This window comes from Eublepharis macularius, chromosome 4 (assembly GCF_028583425.1).
Source record: "Eublepharis macularius isolate TG4126 chromosome 4, MPM_Emac_v1.0, whole genome shotgun sequence".
Classification (NCBI taxonomy): domain Eukaryota; kingdom Metazoa; phylum Chordata; class Lepidosauria; order Squamata; family Eublepharidae; genus Eublepharis; species Eublepharis macularius.
Genome location: NC_072793.1, coordinates 100,474,918 through 100,500,638, shown reverse-complemented (window position 1 = coordinate 100,500,638; position 25,721 = coordinate 100,474,918). Strand labels below are relative to the sequence as shown.

At 43.7% G+C, this 25,721-nt stretch overlaps 1 protein-coding gene across 6 annotated transcripts in view; it reads right to left on the bottom strand.

Annotated features, from left to right (window-relative positions):
* RAD54L2 (RAD54 like 2) overlaps nt 1–25,721 on the bottom strand; it is a 131,040-nt gene that overhangs the window by 32,232 nt on the left and 73,087 nt on the right. For all 6 annotated transcript variants that reach the window (XM_054976864.1, XM_054976863.1, XM_054976862.1 and 3 more), the window contains 9 exons: nt 23,201–23,399; nt 19,296–19,435; nt 15,460–15,594; nt 13,931–14,163; nt 13,552–13,734; nt 4,970–5,103; nt 3,664–3,860; nt 1,169–1,511; nt 185–362 (listed from right to left, as the gene is read on the bottom strand). In XM_054976864.1, coding sequence (XP_054832839.1) covers nt 185–362; nt 1,169–1,511; nt 3,664–3,860; nt 4,970–5,103; nt 13,552–13,734; nt 13,931–14,163; nt 15,460–15,594; nt 19,296–19,435; nt 23,201–23,399 — 1,742 coding nt within the window. The remainder of the gene's footprint in view (nt 1–184; nt 363–1,168; nt 1,512–3,663; nt 3,861–4,969; nt 5,104–13,551; nt 13,735–13,930; nt 14,164–15,459; nt 15,595–19,295; nt 19,436–23,200; nt 23,400–25,721) is intronic.

The window sequence follows — 25,721 nt, the reverse complement described above, 5'->3', positions numbered from 1 at the left end:
TTGCTGAGTCTGCTTGTCGTCATCATTGTGATGTTAAAAGCAAAACAAAAAACAACAATATTCAAAATGCGCAAGGAAAATGGCAAGGCCTGAAAACTGTATGTCACTAATCCTTACATATGGGATTCCTACTTTTGCTACAAATCTGCACAGGATATCACTCCCTTTTCCTATTTATACACACCTTACAACAAACACAGAAGGCCTTGAGGGGGTTCAGTCCCAGCCAGCCACTGTTGCCTGCATCACGAAACCGGTTCATGAACTCAGTGTAAAGAGCCCGCTGGATCTTTGACAAACGCACCAAGATGACATGTTCTTCCTTATAGGGAAGCTGAACTTTCAGCACATTGTGCCCTCGTCTATAGAAGCAACACAGAATGGGTAAAGTCTTTACAGCTCACTTTGGGCCAAGATTTCAGTTTTCTACGCTATTATTAACTGTTAGACAAAATCTTAGCCATGACAAACACATTAACTAAAGTGGAAGTGGATTTCCTTAGCAAGCAGGATTCATTCTCGGTACCTACTAGGCCTCTGATCAAACATAACTTTCTCAGTTTTTCAATATGTTGTAAGATTATGTTTATACAATTCAAACAGGATTTGCCATGCTTAAATTAGCACATCTCAGTAAAAGTTTTCACAATCCTAGATGGGAAATGCTATAAAATATATTCCTATTCATATATTGCAGGCTACAAAGTTATATTTGATGACTAAGAATCAAAATGGTATCAACAGAGATGTCCCTCCATACGCAGGACACAGCTCCTTAGCAGTATTCCTAAGAAATATGCCTCTACTCCCAAGGAATACAGCATTAAAGAGACAAGCCTCAGTTCATAAACAAACAAACAAAGAGTTTTACAGGAAACCCACAAGTACAATAGACTTCAAACTTCTGTACACTTAATCAGCAGGACTTCGACAAAATGCAAACTAAAAAACTCAAGGTTCGGCTTCAAAATAATTTATTTGTAACTCTAACTCAGCCTCATCCATGTGATGACTGCAACTTGCAATTCTACAGATCTTGTTCTTTAGCTAATTTTCACCTGCCTGCCTTGAACAGCTAAAACAATACCTAAAGTTCCACTACTCAGCGCTTATCATTTAAAGAGCTACTTCAAAAGACAGAGATTCTGGGAAATGCATATGGCCTCACCTTTGTACAAAGCCCTCCAGTAGGCTATGCAGGACATGACTGCGATACCTCATGAGGCGAACATCCTGAGGGGTGCTATCAATACACTGCCCATTCAGGATGGGGCGCTCAAACATGTTACTGAATTCCTGCCGGGTACCAAGGAAGTCAGGACGAACGAAGTCTACCATACACCAGTATTCAATCAAGTTGTTTTGCAGAGGATAGCCAGTCAGTACCACCCGCCGCCGAGACCGGATGTTCTTTAAGGCCTGAGAGGTGCTGGCATGGCAATTCTTTATCCGGTGTCCCTCATCACAGATGACCACATCTGGACCAGGGCGGGATAAAGCTTTTTCAATTCCTGAAGGAAGAGGAAAACACACTGAAATCTGCAATTCATAATTCTTGATTTAACAGAAAGGAAAATGAGTAACTGAAAACCCCACTTTGAAGTTTGAGAAAAAGAAAACAGACAATTCAGAAATAGCAACTGGGTTTCAATGATATCTATTTAACTCTGACAGAGGTTAATGGCACCACCTTTTGGGTGCAATTTAAAATTCCCCATGAACCAAACCACAGAACACAGCAACAGCATGAAAAAGGGGTGGTTGCCCCAGCTTTGAAACAGATTTGGTGTGTCCACTAGTAGAAGCCTACACTGGACGCAAAAGATTTTGATAAGTATTAAACAGTCTCAATTGTTCTGTTCTTGAGCAAGGTGATCGAATGAGTGGTGGCTGGGCAACTTCAAGCATTCTGGGATAAAGCAGATTGTTTGGATTCTTTCCAATCAGGTTTCAAGCCTGGTTATGGGACTGAAATAACATTGGCTGCCCTGGTAGGTGACCTGTGCCAGGAGGTAGACAGAGCGAGTGCAACGCCACTGATCCTTCCTGGACCTGTCAGAGGCTTTCATACCACCAACTATGGTATACTTCTGGACTGCCTCTCCGGGCTGGGACTCAGAAACACCCTTTTGCAGTGGTTCTAGTCCTACCTAGAGGGTAGGTTCCAGAAAGTGAAGCAGGGAGACTGTTCTTCAGACCTTTGGTCTCTGGGATCCCATAAAGCTCCATCTTCTACGCGAAACTTCTGGAAGAGATCACCCAGAGATCTGGGTTGGATTGTCAGAAATATACAGATGACAGGTCTGTCTCACACATCCAGCCAATCCCAGGGAGGCTGTGGAAACCCTGATCCAGTGCCTGGAGGCAGTTTTGGAGTAGATACGGGCTAATAAAATGAAGCTTAATCCTGACAAGATGGAAGAGCTGCTGGTGAGCAGAAAGTCTGATCTGGGACTTAAGGATCTCACCCATACTGGATAGGATTGCAATCTCCTTGAAGAAACATGTCAGTATTTTGCGGATGCTCTGGCATCAAGGCTTACCGCTGGATAAGGAGGTGGCAACTGTGGCCACAGGTGTCTTTTATGAGCTTCAAACAGTTAGCCAGCTGAGGCTTTTCCTGGATAGAAAAGATCTGGCCACTGTGGTGCATGCCCTGGTTACATTTAGATTAGATTACTGCAATATGTTCTATGTGGAGCTGCCCTTGAAAAATGTTCAGAAACTTTAACTGACTGGAGTGGATCGTAGGTATCATATCACTTCAGTTTTAGTCCATCTACACTGGCTCCCAATTTGTTCCCAGGCACAATTCAAAGTGCTGGTGTTGACCTATATAGCTTGGGACCAGCATACCACCTTATGAACCTACCTAACCACTCCAGTCATCTTTGTAGGCCCTGCTTCAGGTGCTCAGCCTTCTGCTAACAATCCTGGAGAGGGCCTTCTTGGTTGTGGCATCAAAATTCTGGAAATCTCTCCCCAGAAAGACTCCTCTGTCCCCTTCTGTTGCCATCGTCTGCCAACAGGTAAAACCCTTTTTGTTTCATCTGGCATTCTTCAGTAAACCCCTCCTCCCTGTCCTATGTTTTAATTGTCATTTTTATACCTTGGTTTTAATTGTTTTAATCATATTTTTTTTGTTTGGTTTTAATGGTTTCTATTATGTATATTATTTATAATTTTTTTAAATTTTTATTATGTACATTTTTAATCTGTTAGCTGTCTTGGAGGTCCTGATGAGGGCAAAAAGGCAGGGTACACATTTAAAAAAATAAATATAAACAAACAAGCAAAACAAGTTTTTGGTAATGCAAGCTCTTTGTAACTAAAGCATTCTCTGCAGAGCCTTCACTGGAAGTAAAACTGTATCAAATATAAATCCATTCAGAAAGAGTTGCTTTAAGCTAGGGAAACTACTGGCCAATGGTCATTCAGTCTTGGTTCTACATAAAATATATAGGACCTATGTTTCTAAGCAAGTAACACCTTTATGTAATAAAGAGAAGTTGTGTCTTACCTGGTCAATCTCCTTTCTGAGAACAAGCAGATGAACTTACTTGACGGGGACTTTTCCACTTCTGGACTGTACCACCCTCATATTTAAATATTAGTAAAACTAGCAACATACCTGTTAAATGGAAGTCTGTAAAACCCTCTCACCTTTTAGGAGCTCCTGTTGCCGATCCTCTTCATCCAAATCAATAATTACAGGGCCAGTTTGTTTCTTCGTTTTCTTTTTTCTGCCTGTGGCAAAGGATTTCTTCAGTGAAAGGAGACGGTACATCTCATAACCCATCAACAGCACACCACCATCTGTTACCCAATCATTTACCACTTTGGCACGTGCTGCTGTGGTTCTATAAAGAAATCCAAAAAGCACAAATGGATCAGTGTCTCTGAACATAACAAAACACATATCTGAAAAATATTAACCAGTTCAATTACATAAATCAGATGCTCCCAAATGTTCATAGTGAATCTTAAAACACCACCAGCATAAGCATCCTGACGTATCATTAAAGCATATTCATACAATGGAAAAGTGCTCACAACAATTGTAAGAGGATTTGGGTATAGCTATTTATAAAAAAGACATATAATTTCTTCACCAGACTGCCATTCAACCAATAAAAAGACAAAATAGTTCTATTTTATTAATGAATCCTGAGAACACTTTCATAAGAGTAAGTCCCACTAAATAAACTTGAGTGTGATTGCACTGTAAATTTAATTCAGCAGTGAACAGTTAACACAAACAACTTTAGATAGTACTTTAAATAGACGTACTTTAGATAGACTTTAAATAGTGGGATTTAGGGAACCTTCTGCTTAACAGTGGATTTATAGACTTTGGTTGTTCACATTGTTTCCCATCTTTTCTGTCAATACGAGTAATAGCTTCCACTTGGCCATCATTCATCTCTACCATCCTATCCATCATAGCAAAGCAACTAGATCTTACTAATGTCATACATGCTTAGTCTGGACTACTCTTATGTGTTCCATATATGGCTACTTGTGAATATTATTTGGAAGTTTCAACTAGACTAAAATAAAGTAGAGGCAGCAGTTCTGGCATAGACTAGGGCTAGTCTTAGTAAGCATCTGACATCTTGTTCAAGTAACACTGCTGGCTTCCATATAATTTCTTGGAGCAGTAAGGCAGTGGTGCATAAAATCTGTGTGATTATCTTCACCAATAGAAATCACCCTATTCATTTAAAGCAGCTCTAGGAAAAGCTAGTCAGGATCAACTTTTAGGAGCTCACATAAAACAGGACTATTTCAGAAGGTTTTTGGAACTGCATGTTAAATTGGCTACTGTTTTATGAGTATCATTTTTCTGATTTTCATTTTACTTATTGCTGAATATTAGATCTGTTGCACATAAATGCATGTTTTGAGGGTCATAAGGACAGGGTATAAATGTACATGGTATCACTCTAAGGATATTAATAGCACTTACTTATGCTCATCATTCAGGATATGAACTTTGAAGTTACGAGGCTGAATCTCTTTTGGGTCATAATCAGCAGGAAGGGCTTCTGGTGCTGGAAGCCACATGTTGAATTCTGCTAGCCAGTTTTGAAGAGTGTTCACCTATAAGCAAAGGAAAGGAAGAGTGAAAAATGTCTTCTACAATTCTGAAACAAAAAAGGGCTTATATCAAAACTGTTGAACTACAAAGTCCAAGAACACTGTGCATTCAAAACATACAAGAGCTTCAGATTTAAATTCAGAGATTTATGTATATGCACATTTTTATACTACACTGTTTTATATAAATATAGCAGATATGACATACTCTACAATGCATTCAGTTCAAAATCTCAAGTAAATCAGGAAAAAACACTAATAATTACCATGAGGTATAGGGTAGTTCCTGTATTTGTTTGTCAATAGCAGTGTGTGATTCAGTACTGATATACCAAATTCAGTGATTCAGTATTGATATACCAAATATATACCTGGATAATGGCTAAATCAGCATTATCCAGGTATACCAAATCAAATTAGAGAATCTCAAATAGAATTGGGATTTTGAATACATTAATGCCAGATAAAACTGAATATATTTGGTTTTGGCCAGCAAACACAGCCCAGCCAGTTTAAAGCTGGTTGGCTGCTTCTCCAAGCTGTTTTTGTTACTTTGTTTCAGGGGAAGTGAGTAAGCGGATAATGGATGTGCATTGGGAAGACGGCCTTTTCTGGTTAAATACAAGAGTTGCTTGCTTTGCTGCTTGCTAGTATTTCTGTCAGGTTCAGTGTGTATATGAGCTGTACTGACTCCATTTTCTAATGCTTCTAGTGTTTAAGTGCTTTCTCCACAGGTGCACAAGTTCCCAAGCAGACTTCTCACCGAAAGGGATTGTTTTGTCTAACAACGTTCCACCCAAGATTGGCCTTGAGAGAGTCCAGCTTCCCAAGTCTGAAAGATGTTGTTTTGAGAACTATGGGGGGAGGCTGGTTCAGCTGGGAACTGTTACTTTGTACCTCATGCTTTTCTCTTCATTGGTAACAATGCTCTTGTACCATCCTGAATCTTCTATTCAGGCCAGTGGACTATAATGAACTACTTCTGCAGTAAAGTTTCCTTATTCAAACAATGGACTCTTGTTTGCTTGTAAAGGAGAATCTGTAGGAAGGACATTATCTAGCCACAGTCTGACATTTTGTTACCAATCATGTCTAAGCCAGGCTCATCGGAATCCAAAGCAGTCCCGGACAGGGATCCTTTGTTTGATCCGTATGCTTCTCCCGGCGATCAACAGTTGCAACCTCAAGGCCCGGCACCGGCAGGGAACGGAGCTTCAACTACCACCCCTCCTCTCATCGATCTCGACAGTGAGGGTGAAAAGCTGAGGCCACCACCATCTCACTGTTCTCGGTGCCCACACCCTCGGAGTGGGGACCCAGACCTCGGGAAACGAGAGAACGCAGGGCCAGCGGGATGCTCCATCCGTTACCTATGGATGGGCGCCGAAGTCTAGAAACAGTCCCTGAGCAGGCCAACAGCCAACCATGGCTATTTTGGAACCGGACAACCGAACAGATGGAATGGGAAACGTCCCGCCGCGGCGTCCTAAGCTGGGACTACTCGGAAGTCACCCCGTGGACGGGGCAACCAGAGATTTCCGAACAACGTTGGGTACAAATGCAAAGTCGTACCCTTGCTGTGGATTCCGGCATTTCCGCAGTTACTGGATTGGCCAAAGGAATTCTAGCAGCGAGATCGCAAGACGATCAAGGAGACCCACCACCCTGGAGGCCGAGTACCCCGGTGGCCACCACCGCAGGAGACTCAACGATACTGAGTGAGAGACCGACGGACCAACAGGTTCCAAGTAGAGTTCAATTACTAGAAGCTAGGTTAGCCGATATGGAAGAAAGCCTAGCTCATGCCATACATCTACTCTCAGTAATGGTAGCGGGGAACGGAGACAGACCATCACCCGAAGAAATGGCTCTACAAATAGCTACCCTCCAAAGCGTTATTTCCAACCCGCGGGAGCCCGCCCCATTTCAGCCGACACCTACGGACGAACAAGGGACAGGAGGTGAAGGGGATTCCTGCTCCGATAACCTGTGCCCAGACGATCCTGAGGGGTCTACATCTGACACGGAGGAAGAGGAAGATTCCTGCCCTGGAGATACTCCGACAGAGGTACCGGGAGCGGGCGAAGATGAGCCAATCCGCCCGACGGGATCAACTACTCCGGTAATACCCCCCCCCCAACTTCTCCGGTAATTCTCCAACCGGATCAGCAAGAAGAACTTCCAGCTCCTCCAAGGGGGGAGACACCACACCAAACGCCTACAACAACCCCCTTGCAACAGCCTCCGGGGGGGGTCAACCTCTGCAGACCATACCCCGAGGACTACTTCCAAGTCCGAGATTGGCAATGCCGGGAGGGGCAAGCCCACGCGGTCCGGCACCTATCAGGCCCACACCGCAGCGGCCCCTTCCACTCCGACCTCAACAAATACCGCCACAGCAGCCTGTAAGGCTACCTCCAGCTCAACCGGTGTTACCACCTCCCGATCAACCGGTAAGACCTCTCCCACTTCGGCCGCTCCGACCCGCACCCCAGCGACCACCTCCGGCCCAACCTGTTCGGCCACCCCCTACCCAACCGGTACGGCCACCGCCCGTTGAACCGGTGATACTGCCACCGACCCAACCGATAAGACCACCACCAATTCAACCGGCCCCGCATCTACCGCCGCAGCCGGGGGGACCCGGGCAACCATTACCACAACCACAATTGCCCCCACCCCCCCAGCAGCCTCCTATCACACCGCAAACGCAGCTAACCATTCCGATGGACTATTACCCCACTACCACCCCAGCCCCGAGACAAGATCTCCCAATGGGCTGGGTGAAACTGGAAGCCACTTTTGACGGAGACCCCTCCAAGTTGGGATTTTTTCTGGTACAAGTGGTACAGTTCTTCAATCGATGGGGACATCTATTCGGAAGCGAGGCCAGCCAGATCGAACATCTCGGATCACGGCTTCAAGGCAGAGCAGCAGACTGGTATGTAGGATTATATAATGTTGGGGCCCCAGAACTCAATACCTTACAAGGGTTGGTGGATGCTCTAAGGGCACAATACGAAGACCCGTTAGAAGAAACTAGAGCCAGAACGGAGTTGCAAGCTATTAAGCAAGGCAGCATGTCGGCCAGAGACTATGTTACAAAATTCCGACAGCTGGCCGCCAAATGCCCCCGGTGTGAGGAATCCACTAAAATAATACTGTTCAAACAGGGGTTAAACCCGAAACTTTTGGACAGAGCTCTCATGCAAGACAATCCTCCTACGCTGTTAGGATGGATTCAACTAACCTGTGAAGTTGAGAATCGTATATTAGAAGTCCGATTAGTTGAACAACAACAACAATCGGGACAAAGACGGCCCCTAACTTTGCAGAAGGGAGGACGGGGCACTGGACATGCTACCCGAGGAGCGAGAGATGCTAGATGGCAACAAGGTTTGTGCTTGCAATGCGGGCAAGGTGGTCACTTTGCAGCGCAATGTCCATACCGGCTTGTGCAAAGACCTCCGCTCCAATTACGGCATCCAACCCCGGCTCCATTTCCCACATCGCAACGCCCAACACCAGCTCCCTGATTAGGCCGGGGTCGTGGCACTTCCCAACGAAATGTCCCCGACAGAGGGTTAGAGGTGGAAGAACTCATGGACTATGACCCTACAGTTTTGAACGGAGAGGAGAATCCGGAAAGCCCCCAGTCGGGAAACAAAATGGATCTGTCGTGAAGGGACCCAAACGGCAGATCCACCCTCGGTCCGTCCCAACAAGGGACCGGCCACAAGGGTCCATATTGTTTATGCCAGTGACTTTGTTAAACCCTGAAAGAAAGATGCATATCCGTGTACAAGCCCTAATAGACTCAGGCTGCTCAAGAGACATCATTGCTCCAGCCCTAGTTAATGGACTGGTATTACCAGTGCGGGAATTAAAAAACCCAGTCATCTTCGAGCAAATGGATGGCACCAATATGAACCCCGTCACCACTGAAACAATTCCGGTGGTGACGGGCATGGGCCAACACTGGGAAAAAAGATCCTTTGTTATCAGTGCCACAGCCAAATACCCGTTAATTCTGGGCAGTAAGTGGCTATGCGATCACAACCCCTACATAGATTGGGCAGAAAGAAGCGTCACTTTCAGTCACGCCAACTGCGAAGACCATCGGTGGAATCAAAATTGGGGTACCAATCCGACCCACACCGAAAAGGCCCTCCTTACACAGGAGGAAATAAATCAAATACCCGAACATTACTGGACTTACTTACCGGCCTTCTCTGAGGAGGAAGCCGATACCCTACCCCCGCACAGACGGACCGATTGTGCGGTAGAGATTTTACCCGGAGCCTCACTACCAAAGGGCCGACTCTACCCCATGAGTCTCCATGAAAGAGAAGAACTCCGAAAGTTCATTGACACCAATCTCCAGAGAGGGTTCATTCGTCCAGCCAATAGTCCCCATGCGGCACCAGTACTTTTCGTAAAGAAGAAAGACGAAGGACTCCGACTATGCACAGACTTTAGAGGACTTAATGCTGTATCAACCAACAACGCCTACCCCATCCCACTCGTCCGAGATCTTCTCAACGTCGTGGCTCAAGGTAAGATCTTTACAAAATTAGATTTGAAAGATGCTTACTTCCATGTTCGTATCAAAGCCAGGGACGAGTGGAAAACCGCTTTTAATACAGCCCTTGGACAATACGAATATTTAATTATGCCTTTTGGATTAACTGGAGCCCCGTCTGTATTCATGTCCATGATAAATGAAGTGCTACATGAATTTCTGTATAAAGGAGTGGTGGTGTATCTTGATGATGTGTTAATTTATTCAGAATCGGAAGAAGACCATGTACAATTGGTCAAAAAGGTCCTGGCAACCCTAATGAATAACAAACTGCCTATTAAACTGTCTAAATGCGAATTCCATAAAACTGAACTCACTTACCTTGGTTACTGTATATCCCAAGATGGCTTAAAAATGGATCCAGCCAAAATACAGGCGATCCAAGAATGGCAAACTCCCACTACCCGTAAAGAACTGCAATCTTTCTTGGGATTTGCCAACTTTTACTGGGAATTCATTGCAAATTTCGCACAGATCACGCTTCGCCTGACGGAACTGTTAAGAACCAAAGACAAAGGGGATCAAGCAAAAAAGCCCAGTTCCAAATTGCTGTGGACGCCTGATTGCCAAATAGCCTTTGAACGCTTAAAAATGCAGTTCATAACAGAACCCATTCTCCGCCACCCCGATGAAAATTACCCCTTCATAGTGCAGGTCGACGCCAGCGATACTGCAATTGGAGGAGTGTTATTGCAGAAGGGGGAGGACGGGAGACTTCAACCTTGTGCATTCCTATCGAGAAAATTTTCTGAGGCAGAAAGAAATTGGAATGTGTGGGAGAAGGAAGCCTTTGCAGTAAAGGCAGCCCTCACGAATTGGCGGCATTGGTTGGAGGGGGCACGCCACCCATTCGAAGTGTGGACAGACCATAAAAATTTGGAAGCCCTCCGAAGTCCTCGCCGATTAAATGCCAAACAATTACGGTGGGCCGAATTTTTCTCCAAATTCAATTTCACTTTAAACTACCTACCGGGCAAAACTAACTTTCTTGCAGACGCCCTATCGCGCATGCCCCAACATAAAAGCAAACGGGAGGAGACTATAGATACAGTCTTCTCACCTACGCAATTGGGAGGTGTGGTAACTACACGCAGCCGCACAATCCAGCCCCTTCCGCACAACCAAGAATGGAAATCGAAACTTAAGGCTGAGGTGGAAAGGGAGGGGGATAAAGTGCCCAAATCCAAACTAAATCAATCCCCGCAGGGGGATTGGTTATCAGGAAATCGCTTTTATGTGCCCGACAGTCTGCGGAAGGAGGTTTTGCAGCGGTGTCATGATGCCCCCACCGCAGGACACTACGGTTACTTGAAAACGCTACATTTAATACAACGGCAGTTCTGGTGGCCGGGCATGCGCAAAGACATTTCCCAATACGTAGCCTCCTGCCCCATTTGCCTCAGTGCCAAAACTCGAAAGGGGAAACCTCCGGGTCTATTGCAACCCTTGGAAACGCCCAGTAGACCTTGGGAGACGATATCCATGGACTTTATCACTGATTTACCAGTATCCAAGGGACATAACTGCATTTTAGTGGTAGTGGATCTGTTTTCCAAGCAAGCCCATTTCATTCCATGTACCACTATACCCACCGCTCGAAAACTGGCAGACCTATTTCTAAAACACATTGTAAAATTACATTCTTTTCCGTCCAAGGTGATTTCGGATCGCGGCGGACAATTCGTTGCCAACTTCTGGCGGGAGCTTTTACAGATGTTGAATATTGAGCAAGGAATCAGTTCAAGCCACCACCCGCAAACCGACGGGCAGTCGGAAAAAACTAATCAAATCTTAGAGCAATTCCTTCGTTGCTACATCAATTTCCAACAAGATAACTGGGTAGACCTCCTTCCTCTAGCGGAGTTTTCATACAACAACAGTGTACATGCATCTACAGGGGAAGCCCCTTTCAAGGTTGTGTATGGGGCCCACTTCAATCCTTTTCCGTTAGACGCTCCCCCTTCCCTCGCACCGACTTCTCCAGATGTGTCTTCATGGTGGGGGGAGGCAGCCCAGCAATGGACTCTCATTAAAAAACACCTAGAGAAAGCCAAACAGGATTACAAGAAGTACGCAGATCGCCACCGTGCGGCCGAATGGGATTTACAACCAGGAGATCATGTTTATATATCCACCAAAAATTTAAAACTAGCACAAGTCAGCCACAAACTGGCGTTAAAGTTCCTTGGACCTTTTCCGGTGCGCAAAGTAATCAACAAAGTGACTGTTGCTGTAAATTTACCCAAAAATCTTCGCCATGTCCATGACACCTTCCATGTCAGCCTGTTAAAGAAGGCTCCAATAGATGATAAATGGCACGTCAAAGCTCCACCCATTCCAACTTTGATAGATGACCAAATACACTACGAAGTACAACAAATTTTGGACTCTAAAATCAAATGCAATCAGTTGTTTTACCTCATCCGGTGGAAGGACTTTGACTCTGGGTTCGATGAGTGGGTGAATTCTGTACATGTTCATGCTCCTAGACTAACCAAAGCTTTTCATACTCGCTATCCATATAAACCTGGGGGGGATTTATTTTAAAGGGGGCAGAATGTCAGGTTCAGTGTGTATATGAGCTGTACTGACTCCATTTTCTAATGCTTCTAGTGTTTAAGTGCTTTCTCCACAGGTGCACAAGTTCCCAAGCAGACTTCTCACCGAAAGGGATTGTTTTGTCTAACAACGTTCCACCCAAGATTGGCCTTGAGAGAGTCCAGCTTCCCAAGTCTGAAAGATGTTGTTTTGAGAACTATGGGGGGAGGCTGGTTCAGCTGGGAACTGTTACTTTGTACCTCATGCTTTTCTCTTCATTGGTAACAATGCTCTTGTACCATCCTGAATCTTCTATTCAGGCCAGTGGACTATAATGAACTACTTCTGCAGTAAAGTTTCCTTATTCAAACAATGGACTCTTGTTTGCTTGTAAAGGAGAATCTGTAGGAAGGACATTATCTAGCCACAGTCTGACATTTTCTTTATATATAATTAAGAGTTGTTCTTGTTGGGGGATTGCTTAAGCGGTTGTTTGTTTGCTGTTTATTAACTTTTTAAAGTGTCCCTTGCTTCAGTTTAGTTTTGGCAGGATTCTCTAGCTTGATGTTGGTTCCACTGCTTTGGTTCTGGTGAGAGTCTTATGTTTGACATTGTTCTGGTGGAATTCTTCATTTTGACATTGGTTCTGTTGCGGCAGCTTTGGTGAGATTCTCTAGTTTCATGTTGGTTCCCTTGCTTCAATTTGGTTCTGTTGGGCTTTGTTGATTCAGCTTGCATTGGGAGTGGGACTAATACTGGGACTGGCTTTTGGCCAGGGGCTGCCCCTTTGGCTTAAGGTTTCTTTGCTCTGAAAAGCCTCGGAACGTTTTCCCCCATAGGAGACAATGAACAGTTAGGGGTAGCTTGTTCAGGGGCCCATAGAATTGGACTCGTGGGTCCAATCTTCCTGAAACTTGAGGAGTCTTTAGGAAGGACTAGGGTCCCTTAAAATTTGGTGGTTTGCTTGAAAAATGCCCCCCAGCCCCCCCCCCCAGATAGTTTGTCCCATAGGGAATAATGGCCAAATATATTTGGGATTTTCTAGTAAAACCAAATCCAATTAGAAAATCTGACCTGAATAACAGGAATACCAAATATTCATGGCATTTCTGATATTCATTTCCTAATTATATCCCTTTTTTTCTGCTGCACACCCCTATTCCTCAATAGGAGGAATGGGCTTTCTATGGATGGGAAGAATTAAAAGGTCAAAAATGGAAATCAAGAACTGTAAAGTGCTTCCTCGGGGTTCTGGAGAACCTCCCCCCACACACACACACTTAAACAGCACATTAACAAAGTTGTGAATTATTTCTGTCACACCAACTTACAGGTACAATGGCTAAGACAGTTTTTGCCTCGATGTGCCGGAAAAGTACATCCAAAAACGCGATGACTTGGAGAGTTTTTCCCAGCCCCATGCTATGGGCTAAGATACAGCCAAACCCACTGCTGGTTTTAAATCTTTCCAAGGATTCCACCAGATTATCATACAGGAACCGGATACCACCAATCTAGAAAGATTAGCACATGTTACCAAAGAGATTATAGGTATGATAGTGGAAATCAATGAATTACAGTACTGGATTTGCATGCACATACAGCTCCATGAGGCAAAAAATACTGAGTTATGAACTGTTACACTAGAATAAAGCTTCTGGAAGATAAAGTGTTGAAATGCTTTGAGTTCAGAGCCAAATTCTCCAATACCTGGTGAGGCTTTACTGCCCGTGCAAGTTGAGGAGCCAGATATAGGTCCTCTTCATTTGGTGGATGGTTGATGTTAACAATTACTTGCCCTGAAGCATCTAATTGATTTAAAGCATCATTCACATGAGCGCCACTGCTTTCTTCAGTAACATCTTCATCCCCTTCATTGCCAGAATCACTGCTGTCTACAATCTGGAGGGCTTCATCTTCTCCTGAACTTAATTCTATTACTTCTACAAAACAATCAAATGTGAGGGATTAGCATATCCATCATTTTGTAATGCAACAAAATATAAAACTGTATCATGTATTTTGTTTCCTCTCTTTAGAAGAACTCATAAAAAATGTTGGCAGTAAAAAAAATCCAAAATATTACACTGGCATGTTCAATTGCTAAACATACCAGCACATCTTTCAAATTTTTTACCTTCAACTATTATTTTGCTTAATTTTCAACTAGAAAGAGAAATAAGTGGGGTGGGGAAGAAAAACATGAAGGTTCTCAAAATCAGCACATGTAAAACGCTAAGTAGGTATATGGAGAAAAATGAGTTTAACAATAACAAATGGAATCTGTGAATGGAAGACAAAAGGCAAATTTTAATTGCACTAATTTTATGGACGTTTACAAAATGTTTCACAGATGCAAATAGGTCTATAGTCTAACAATAACTTAAGCAAAGCAGCAGTGTCAAATGTAATTATTCAAATACATATTGGAACAAACTGTTTATCCTCATGCAAGGTATCATGGGCTGACAGTTGGAAAAATGAGTTAGGGACAATCTAAGTAGTTACCTAAGATTTGCACTAGACATTGATAAATACATTTAATTTTTTTTTCTAATTTTATGACATTTATATCCAGTCCTCTTTCCATCAGAGAATTCAAGGGACAGTACAAAGAATTTCTAGGCATTCTCTCATCCAGCCACTGTCCAGACCTCATACCTGCTTAGCATCAGCAACATGGTTGCATCATGTGCTCTTAGACCAATAACCAGGCTTGGATCCTATATCTTCCTTCAGCACCATCTTCTGTTGGGGAGGAAGTCCTCTGTTGCAGAATGTGTTCCTTTAGCACTAGGCACTTTCTCCTTACGCAAGAACAGCATCTTGCATGAGCAGAAAAGCACATTGTGCCAGAGGATTGTGCTCCACAGGGCAGTACTTCACAAGTGAAAGGAAGGTACAGGATGGATTTTATGACTGCCTTCTGCTAAGCTGGATTTTATGACTCCCCTTCCACAAAGTCCTCCTCCAACACAAAGATTTCCTTCAATAAAAGAATATTTTTCTCCATTGGATAAAGCCTTTCTCCTTCAGGGGAAAAAAAAAACACTTTATAGGAAGTTTTTCTCCCTTGACTGAAGACTTGGCAGAAGACAGTTATAGGCTCCAGCTTAGCAGAAGGGAGTCACAGGCTCCAGCTCACAGGATCCAGGGTTCTGGTTGTCTGAAAGACCCAGTGGAATGAAAATGAAAGATATTGTAAGTAGCAATGCCAGAAGATGGCCATTCATCCTTACCATCTTTAATGCTGTGGAGTCTTCCTTTAGAATCATCCTCACTGCCACTGCTAGTGCTGTCTAAACAGATGACTTCTTCAGTTAACACTTGAGGGGGAAGCTGAGCAACTTCTGCAGTTCTTAAAGCAATCTCCTCTGTACAAAAATAGTAAACAATAAAGTATGAGTACTACTAAAAATACTACATGAAAAATCAAAAAGTTCAGAAAAAATATTCCCTTGTTTTCATCACTAGCTTAGATTTACTCAAGTGGGATATTATCCAATAATAAAAGGATGCACGTGTCCATCTGTCTGTGGCTGGCATAACTCAACAGAAAATAAAGCTAGGAATTTCAAAACTGGCCACCAGCTTGGGAATGATTGTGGAAACTGCAGTGCCAAAAATAAAGGGAAATGGAACATCCTGGCCCAGATTACCTGTTTCTGGGTGACCTTGGGGAGTGGAAGAAAGGAGTAAGTTACTTTGAGTTGACATTGGGAAGAAAGGCAGGGTACAAATGAATTAAATCTATAATTTTTTTAAAAAACGTGTCTGTCTTGATTTGCAAAACCCTTGCTTTGCGCATGGGCAACTTTATGCAAAACTGATGTCCTCGGGATCCTCACCTCATGAGGACCCCCATTTTGTCTCAGCATGGGCCTAGAAATAAAAGATGGAGTCTGCATTAGACCAATATAAAATGGCAGTGAATCATGCCAAGGTCATAATGGAATACAGGACAGCTCCTTCATGAATCACACAAAGCCCATCTCAAGAGAGATTCAACTGGAGGACCATTTCCCCAAGGACCTCAGATCCTCCTCTCTGAAAAATTTGATCCTAATCAACCATCTAGATTTCCAAAACAAAAAACAATGGACCAATTCCAGCCAGTTTTCTCCATATCTTAATGATTGAACAGCAAGTTTTCTGCCCATTCAAATCATGTCAATCGTGCAGTCATATTCTATTTTTCCAAACCTCCTCAAAGGAGCATTTTTGATACTTTTGTGCAAATCCCCATTTACAATATTAACAAAGCTTCCTTTTCATAGTTGCCGATCTCCATGAAGACTGAATTTTTATCAATCTCCCATTCAGGTCCAACATCCCCTTCCCCTCCTCATCTCTGGCAAAAAGGTATAAAAAATTATCCCTCTGCTCCAATTTTCGTAGCAGATTTGGAACTCTTCCAGTTACCCCAATTTTACTATTTGCTTCTCTTGGGCCTGCTTTGCCGTGCTTTCTTCCCCTGCCTGGCCAATTTCCAAGCTCTGACACAGCTTCACCACTGCCAAAGATCCCTCCCCATTGAGATTAAGCCTCTATGACTTTGGTTCTCCTCTTTTTGTTTTCCCCTACAGACAGGCAGCTGTTAGAGAAAGTTTTGGGGGTTTTCTGATTTTTTAAAAAAATCTCTCCCCCTTCTTTTCCATAACAGTTCTTTAATTTGGCTTCTTCTTGTAATTCAGTAAAAAAAAGTTTAAGAATTTTTATTCCCCCTCATTCTTTTAGAGGTGATGCTAAATCTAGATATATATATACACTGGTTTCAGATCCTATGATATTGTTTAAAATACCCTGATATACATGTGCTTGGTCCATGTCAGAAAAAAGGATGACTTTGCTCATTCTGAGGCCTTCCCATGGATAGCAATTTGGGTAATAGGATGCTCAAGAGCAGGAAATGGAAGAAACTTATTTATTTTAGCCGCTCATGGCAGTACTATCAATGTAATATAATAAGGAAGCCTTTGAGTCTCAGTGAGAAAAGTGACAAATAACATAAATAAAATAAATTACTACTTATCACAATCTGGTGCACTCTGACGTTGGGGGAGAAGGGGAGCAGCTAATGTGGCACACCCAGGAGTGCCCTGACCCTAGGGAGGCAGAGAAGGTCTGACACTCTCCAGAGCTCCCTAACCCCTGGGAAGAAAGGGAAACCAGGAATATAGTCCTAAGGGAGGCAAAGGCACAGCTATAGGACAGAGTGACAAGCAAGCTAGTTTGCAGGGGTCATTAAAATCAGAGAGGGAGACTGAGAGCAGCACTAGGTGCTTGTGCAGGAACAGCCTCCTCAGCTATAGAGGTCACCTGGGGAGAAAAGGTCTGCTCAGAGGTCAGTTAAGGAAGAAAGGATCTGTAAGCAGCCAGGGGAAGGGGGCTAAAACTCAGCAAGTCTGATTATTACTTTAAAACAGTAATCGTACAAATAAGGTTACCCCTAACACATTCTCTTGAGCTTCGAGCACTTAACTGATAAAATTGCCCTCTCTTTCTTCTCAGTGTAACCTGCTCTCAACAGTTTCTACATCAGATTAGGGGTGTGCGCTTCGGGTTTCCGATTCGGGTAAATTACCCAAATCGGACCCGATCCGTAAAGATTAGGGATATCCGAATTGGGGCCAGATTCGGAAATCCCTAATCGAAGCTTTCCAAAGCAATGCTTCGGAAAGCTTCGGGGCTGAGTTTAAAGGGCCCCGCCGCTGCTTGCAAGCAGCGGCGGGGGCCTTTAAACATCAACCCACCCCCACCCCAGCCCCCCACCCCCACCCTCACCTATCTTGTTGGTGGCAGCGGTGGCAGCTCCTCTGCCGCAGCACCACCGCACCACCACCAGAGCCTGCAGGGTGGTGGGGAAGGCTAGAGCTGAAGCTGCCACCACTGCCGCCGCCTCCGGCCCTTCCTGCCCCTCAATTGGCTGCAGCACGCTGGCAGCCATTTGAGGGGCAGGAAGGGCCAGAGAAGGTGGAGAAAGCCCTTCCTGCCCCTCAAATGGCCGCCACGGTGCTGCCACAGCGCAGCCAATTGAGGGGCAGGAAGGGCCGGAGGCGGCGGCAGTGGCGGCGGCTCCAGCCTTCCCCACCGCCCCACAGCGCAGGCTCAGGCGGCGGGGCGGCGGTGCAGTGGCAGAGGATCCAAACCGGCTGGCTCCAGGCCATCGCAGCCTCGTGCCGCTGCTGCTGCCACCGCCCAGCTTTCAAAGACCCTCCCGCCAGGTAAGTGGATAGGGGGTGGAGGGGTTGCCCCGGGGGGGGAGATGGGGGGGTAGTTTCCCCCCCTCACTTCAGTATGCTTTAAATATTTATGGAGCATACTGAAGCAAGTAAAATACCTTAATTCTGAAGCGGTTTGCCACTTTGGTATTTCCGGATTTTTTCCCCACATTGGGTAAACCCGAAGCAGGAAACCCGAAGCAACCAGGCCCTGCACACCCCTACATCAGATACAGTTGTTACCATTTTGACCACAGAGGCTCCTTAAAAGGGATGATAATGAACCAATCTTTTATTAACTATGTGACCTGATACACTATGAAAATGATTGCCTACTTTCTTAAACCTCTGGTCCACATGTTCCAGCAAACTAAGAAACAAATGACCATCTCTTCCCTTGAGTCCCCGAGAACTGATTATAGTCCTCAGGCTGCCACCTACTGGCTGCTCCCTCACTTAAGGTGGCCTACCTGGTATAAACCAGAAACCTGCCTTTTGCACTGTAGCTCCCACTTAGTGAAATGGGTCTCTGTCTCTAGAAATGTTCATGATGTACTGCAAAGCCATCTTATTTGCAGTTTTAATGGGATACAGAGTGCTGACCGAGGGGAGGGGGGCATTAATTGGAACTTTATTTGTATGCTTTAAACTGTGATTTTAAGCCACCTTTAGCCACAAGGAAAGGTCAGATAAAAATACATTAAATCAAGGGCTAATGCACTGTTCATTTTCCTTTGTTAAGAGGAATGATCCATCCAAGTGTCACATGCTGCCATGATAGAACGGATTGACTTGCTATGATTTGGGTCCCTATTCTTCAATCTGGACTACATTCAATACTTTGCACTACTTACCTGGGAGAAACTCCAGAGGTACTGTGGGGATGTTGACATGGTAATCCTTCCTTTGCTGCTCAAGCCGTTTCCTTCTTTCTAACTCCTCCTGCTGGGCTGCCTTAGTCACGGCTTCTAATTGGTCCTCCCGCAGCAGTTTTCTGAGACCCCAAACAGAAAACATTTTACTCAAAAACAAATGTATTTATTCTGTTTAGAGTTTCTTTTCACAGCACTCATCTCTACTCAAGCAAGTATTACGGGAAAATCCATAATTTTCTAGCAAAATAATAGATAGATATTTTGTGGCTTGAAAGATATACTAACTTGTTGATCTTTCTTAATATACAGTACCCAGTTGTCTATAGCTTCAAGCAGGTAAGACAGAATATGTGGTTTGACGACAAGTACAGAAAATATATTAGGAAGATCAGAGCAAAACATCTTTTTAGATGCACTAACCTATATTTCCACTTGTCAGACATGATTTCATTAAAATACTCTTTTAAACTTTCGATGAAACATAAAAATGGATTGCTGTAGGTAAGGGATGGAGTATCCCTATTTTAGCCATTATAATAATAATAATAATAACGAGACATGTACATTTTGGAACTTGGTTAATAATGGTCTTTCTAGATTATCTAATCTCCCATCAAGTAACCCTTCTGAGATTTGGAAACAGCACTTATCTTCTGGCAGTTTTCCTGTAGGGGGTTTTGAGAGAATTCCTTTAGAGCCCCCTGCTTCTGATTCTTGGCCTCCAGTTTTACCGGAAACAGGGCTTTCTTTAATTAAGAAAATGTGATCAGGTAAGGTATCAGAGCCAGATTTTATTCCAATTGATCTTTTGAAAGCTAATTCACAATGGTGGAGTAAACTGTCGGCCCCTATTTTTACTCAAATAAACAACTCTGAAATCCTCCTCCATAATGGAGGCCTGCGGTAATTGTTCCTATACATAAAAAAGGGCCTAAACTCTGACCCTGAAAATTGCCATCCAATAAGTTTGTCAACTGTTGGAAAGGTTTGTGCAGCCTCTCTCTATCTGAAGCTTTTGCACTGGGTTCAATCAGAATCAGTTTTGTATTCTGAACAAGCAGGTTTCAGAAGATCTTCTCATGACCAGTGTCTTATTTTACATTATATAGCTGAGAAATACTCTTCATAGTCAGGAGGCAATCTCATTGAAGCATTTATGGGTCTCTGAGCAGCTTTTAATTCCATCCTGAGAGATTGTGTTTGGGCTAAATTTGCCAATACTACAACAGACAAAAGATTAAACAAGGTTGTCTTTTAACCTTCTTGACTTTCAACCTTTTTGTGAACAATATGATCATCTATTTGCAGAATTCAAAGTGTCATGTACTGATTTTAGTTAACCATGATGTTCTGGTTTTGCTTTACGCAGATGACACTTTGTTGTTATCAAGAATAGATGAAGGATTTCGAAAAGTAATGAAAATGTTTGTCAATTATTGTAGCTCTGAAGGACTGTCAGTTTATTATGAAACATCTAATGTTGTGGTGTTGTCGAAAAACAAGAGAGTGAAGTGTAAGACTTGGTCCATAAATAGAAGAGTAACTCAACAAGTTGTCCACATTAAATACTTAGGCATCACATTTAGTTACAATTTAACATGGAAGATCCATATTTCTTTAGCTCAGAAAATTGCCAAAGTAGATATAAATAATCTTGTACATTTATTCTATCTAAAGATGGCAATATGTACTTTCAGCTACTGAGTCCTTTAATGCAAAGGTACTCCCACAAATTCTATATGGTGCAGATATTTGGATAAGTGGTGTTTCTGAAGCTACTGATCATCCACTTTTATTGCATATTCGCCGAATTGTCGGAGTACCATCTTGTGTTGCATGAGCTGCATTAAGAATGGAGTTTGCACAACATTACTGGAATCTAGGGCTTGCTTTGTGCCTTTAATCTGAGGTTGAAGTCCCTCTTCTCAGTATTACATTCTTATTGAGGTCTTTTACATCTTTTGAAGGAAGGCACCTATAAAAGTCTCTGGGTAAAGCTGGCGGAGTGCCTTGGTCTCTCCTTCACTATGATCCAAAATATGGGCTATAATGAAGCACTGAGAGAGATCAAAAAGGGTGTATTACAACTTGATAGAACTAATAGTCAGTCTCAAGTGCAATGAGTATGCTCCACCTTAGCACTTGGAATCTCCTCCTCTTTTAGTCTTCCTCCATACTTAAAATACCTTACTATTACTAGCAACCACCATGCACTCATGCTTGGCAGACTGAACATTCTACTTACAAATGAACTGAAGGGATGATTTGCTCACAATTACATTTTCAGGCTGCCTTTGCTCCTGTAGCTTCTGGCATGATTGAGGCCATTGATCAAGTTCTGTTATGTATATACTAACATGTTGATCTTTCTTAATACACACTAGAGCATGATGGTGGGATAGATTTTTGACTACAGTAAAACATGGAAAACATTATTTTTATATGCAGTGGACCAAAATAAAAAGCAGAGCCCTCTTGAAAAGGGAGATACAAAAGCTATGTAAGGTTTTTGGCACTGTTAATTCATTTGACAATTAACAAACTGACAAGCCTCTTAGCTGTGTTATAGGGACTGCCACAAGCTGCAAAGGGGATTATTAAAGTCCTCCCCACTCCTTGCTCTCCGTGAAAGCTCCCCGGACCAAGGATACTCAGCGTAAGATCCATGGTCTCTTATTGGTCCATGCAGCCTCAGACTGCTTCTGGATGGTAAGTTCCCTACAAGCCAGTTATTCCAGAAAAAATAACTAATGTTGTCTGCCTCTGTCTTGAATGTATCACAGTTGTGAACTGCACACATGCCAGAAAGAAGAGTATTAGGTATCATTCTGTAATTCTGCACTTCCCTTTAATTGCTATTAGAGCTCAAAAGAAGCTGCTGGCTGAGAAGAAAGAATCGTGGAATAAACTGGCTTTTCCCGATGTAACGCTTCCAGAAATATAGGTCCTAAGACCAACGGGAAAGCAATTATTTATCAATCATATATCACATATACATAATCATTATTTTAATATAGCATATTACAATATTGCAGCCAATTTTTATCTTCGTTTTACAAGTTTCAGCATATAATTTATGAAGAAAGGGCATCACACCTCATTCACTTTCTCACATGAGGATACTACAAATAAGATCTTTCAACCAACATAACAATGACCAATTGATTTATATTATTTATTTGCCACATCTTTCTCTTGCACCTTTTCAAAGGAGTTCAATGTTGTATGTAATGTTCTCCTCACCTTCCTATCTTCAACAACCTCACAACAACTCTTTGAGGCTAGGTTGATAGCATCTGGTGCAAGGTCATCCAGTGAACTTCATGGCTTAGTAAAAATTTGAAACCATGGCTCTCTAGTCCTAACATAGGAAAAAGTCCAGTAGCACCTTTAAGACTAACCAACTTTATTGAGGCATAAGTTTTAAAGAACCACAGCTCTCTTTATCAGATGTTGCATCTGACAAAGAGAGCTGTGGTTCTTTAAAACTTATGCCTCAATAAAGTTGGTTAGTCTTAAGGGTGCTACTGGACTTTGTACTATTTTGCAAGTACAGACTAACATGGCTAACTCCACTGGATCTAGTTCTAACATGACACATTATCACTACACCACACTGTCTCTTTGTACGTGTTCTAAATTTGTGTTTAATATATTTGAAGTGATAAAAGCATTTCCTTTTTCATAAGTACCAGAGATCCCCACAATTTTCTTTTTAGGACCTCACTGTGATTTCCTTTCCACTTTAACAGTTGTTGAGAGCTCCTGATATATCACCATAAATAAAGGAACATCCCATCCACTGAGTGTGATTTGCAAATTGCCAAGTGTCCAGAGTCTATACACTAAAATCTTTTAAAGAAGTATTTTTCAGTGGTGTTCACCTTATGTTTCTTCTCATGTGAGAAGGTTTCTGAGCCCTCTTCTTTTTTGTGTCCTCAGAGGCCAGGCTCTTGTGCTGATTCTGCAACAGTTTCTCTGCCTGTTCACTCTGAGATGAGGTAGTTGAAGTAGAGCGCTGCCATTCCCCATCATCACCATGCTGAACATGATCGGTGCTAAACACTGCTTCATGGGTCTGGTCTGAAAATGCAAAATTACAGTGAGTTATACAAACGGATCACCAAGTAAAAAGTCCCCTTCCACCCCATTTTTTAAAATATACTGTTAATTTAGATTCAAATTCAGAGACTGGATTCCTAGTGTTGAATCCCGTGATCTAAAGATGTAAGGACTGTGAATCTTTCCTGTACTCCCCAAACCCTAGCAGTCCTTTCCAACTGTCAGTCTCCCACACCAAGGATGCTGGAGTCTGGGGGGGCACGCCCTCCAGGTTGGCCCTCACTTCCATTCGAGTTCACGGTAGTTCTCAGAAATGGGGCGAGGGAGTTACGGCACTCATGCATCCTCTCTCCCTCTACTGGGTTGGTCTGGCTGGGCCATGCTCTCTCGCTTTCTCTCCCTCCTTTTCTTTGTCAGCTCACTCACAAACCTCTCTGTCTCGCTTGCTCGCTACTCCTTCTCCAAGCGACTCCTCACTGGCCTTACTGCCTGAGCCTGCCTTTTATAGGGCCTTCCTGTGGGGCATCCCTGCCCCTCCCACAGGCTTCGCCCTGTATGAGGATGGCCTGCCCTTCCCCCAGGTGACTGCCAGTAATGCTGGCCTGTCTGGGGATCCCTTGGGGCATCCCCTGCCCTCTGTCCTGGCTTCCTATAGCTGCCTCACAGGGCAGGTCTGGCTGGACTCTACCAGCCCGTGCAGCACTGCCATCAAGCCTCAGCCCTTATAAGCCCCACCTCTCCAGCCTGAGCCAGTGCTGAGCCCAGGAACGGGCCACAGCCTGGATGGAACCCTTGATGGCTGGGCATGGCCTCTATCAGCTAGGCTGACTTTGGCGCAGTCCGTTGTCTCCCCAGCAGCACCTGGGCGATGTCTCTGTGGCTCACTTCCTCTCCAACAGTGCTGGGGCCCTGGGGGCCCTATAGCAGCTGTGGCATTGCTGGCCATTGCTTCTGCAGCTCTTGGGGCTGCTCCTGCCCCAGCAGTGGCTCCTCCCGGACCCTCCTTCATCCTGGCAGCAGCAGCATCCCTTGCTGTGGCTGTCCTGGCCTTGGCAATGGGCCTGATCCCCTTGGTGAGCCAAAGAGGCAGTGCAGAGGGAGGCCCTGGGTCGCTGACCCCAGACACAACCTTGTGAAAGTTTATTCCTAAGGTCATGGGATCATGTGGACTAACAACCATGTGGGTCAGGAAGCTGATGTAGGGATGGGAAAAGGTATGAAACTGTTATTTCCTCCCACTTCTCTCAGCTGAGGCAAGCTGATGCAAAGGGTGATTTCATTTCCTTCCCCCTCCCCACTGCAGCATCCCAACCCACACAGCTAGTCCAGATGGGACCCACAACCCTAGCAATAAACTTAACTATGGGAAACACTGCTAGAGGGAGGAGGATATGATAAAGACCTGCAACTGTCAGCACCTTCTGCTGATGGATCACTGGCTCCAACTCCTATATTCCTATCACTGGTCATTTGGCCTCCAAGACATTTCTGTGCTAGAGATGTTAAAGAGCCAACATTTCTAATCTTCTTTAGGAAAACAGGCCACAGCCTGCACAATGGTTCTGGTGACATGTGAACATTTCCAGACATAAACCTCTCAGCCTCTTCCTTGCCACTGAAAATCTGACTCTTTTGGTCTACCAGCTCCTATCTATGAATAAAAAAATCAAACCCCCTGTTCTGGCAAAGTGTTTTCTTTTAAAACAAAAGACTTGAACTCTGTAGTCTGATTAACAGTACAAACAGCTACTTGCTCTATTATTTGATATTCACACAAGCAACAAGTGTTACTGAACTGCAGCTGACCTCTCTCTTGCCAAGCTCACACTAGGTCAGATCGTGAACTTGATACATTTTCTAGTTCAGAGTGGATCATTAGGGATGCATGCAGCAACAAAGGTGTCACAACAAATGAGCCTACAGACTAAGCATTACATTGATTTACCCTGAACGATCCCAGCGCTGGAAAAAAGAATCTAATTTCCTGGATTTTCTCAAACTAGAAATCTGCTATCCTTGTTAAATCACAATTTCTGGCACATCAAGTCAAATGAGGTTAGTAATCTTAGCTGCAGCTCTTTTAACACCAGTGACCTTCCTTTTCATTCACAATTATATAACTAGATCAAAAGACTGGATAAAATAGGGCAATAGGAAGCAGCAACAGCAACACACGTGACCACATTCTGCAGAATGAGTCATTAAACCAGTGACTTTCCCAGTGCCAAAAACAAAGCCATAGTTCTTGCACAATTTTCAGGGACTAAAAAATATTAGCGATAGCCACAGTTCTCATAAGCATATTTAACATATCTTTATGGTTGTTTTTTTTAACATATCTTT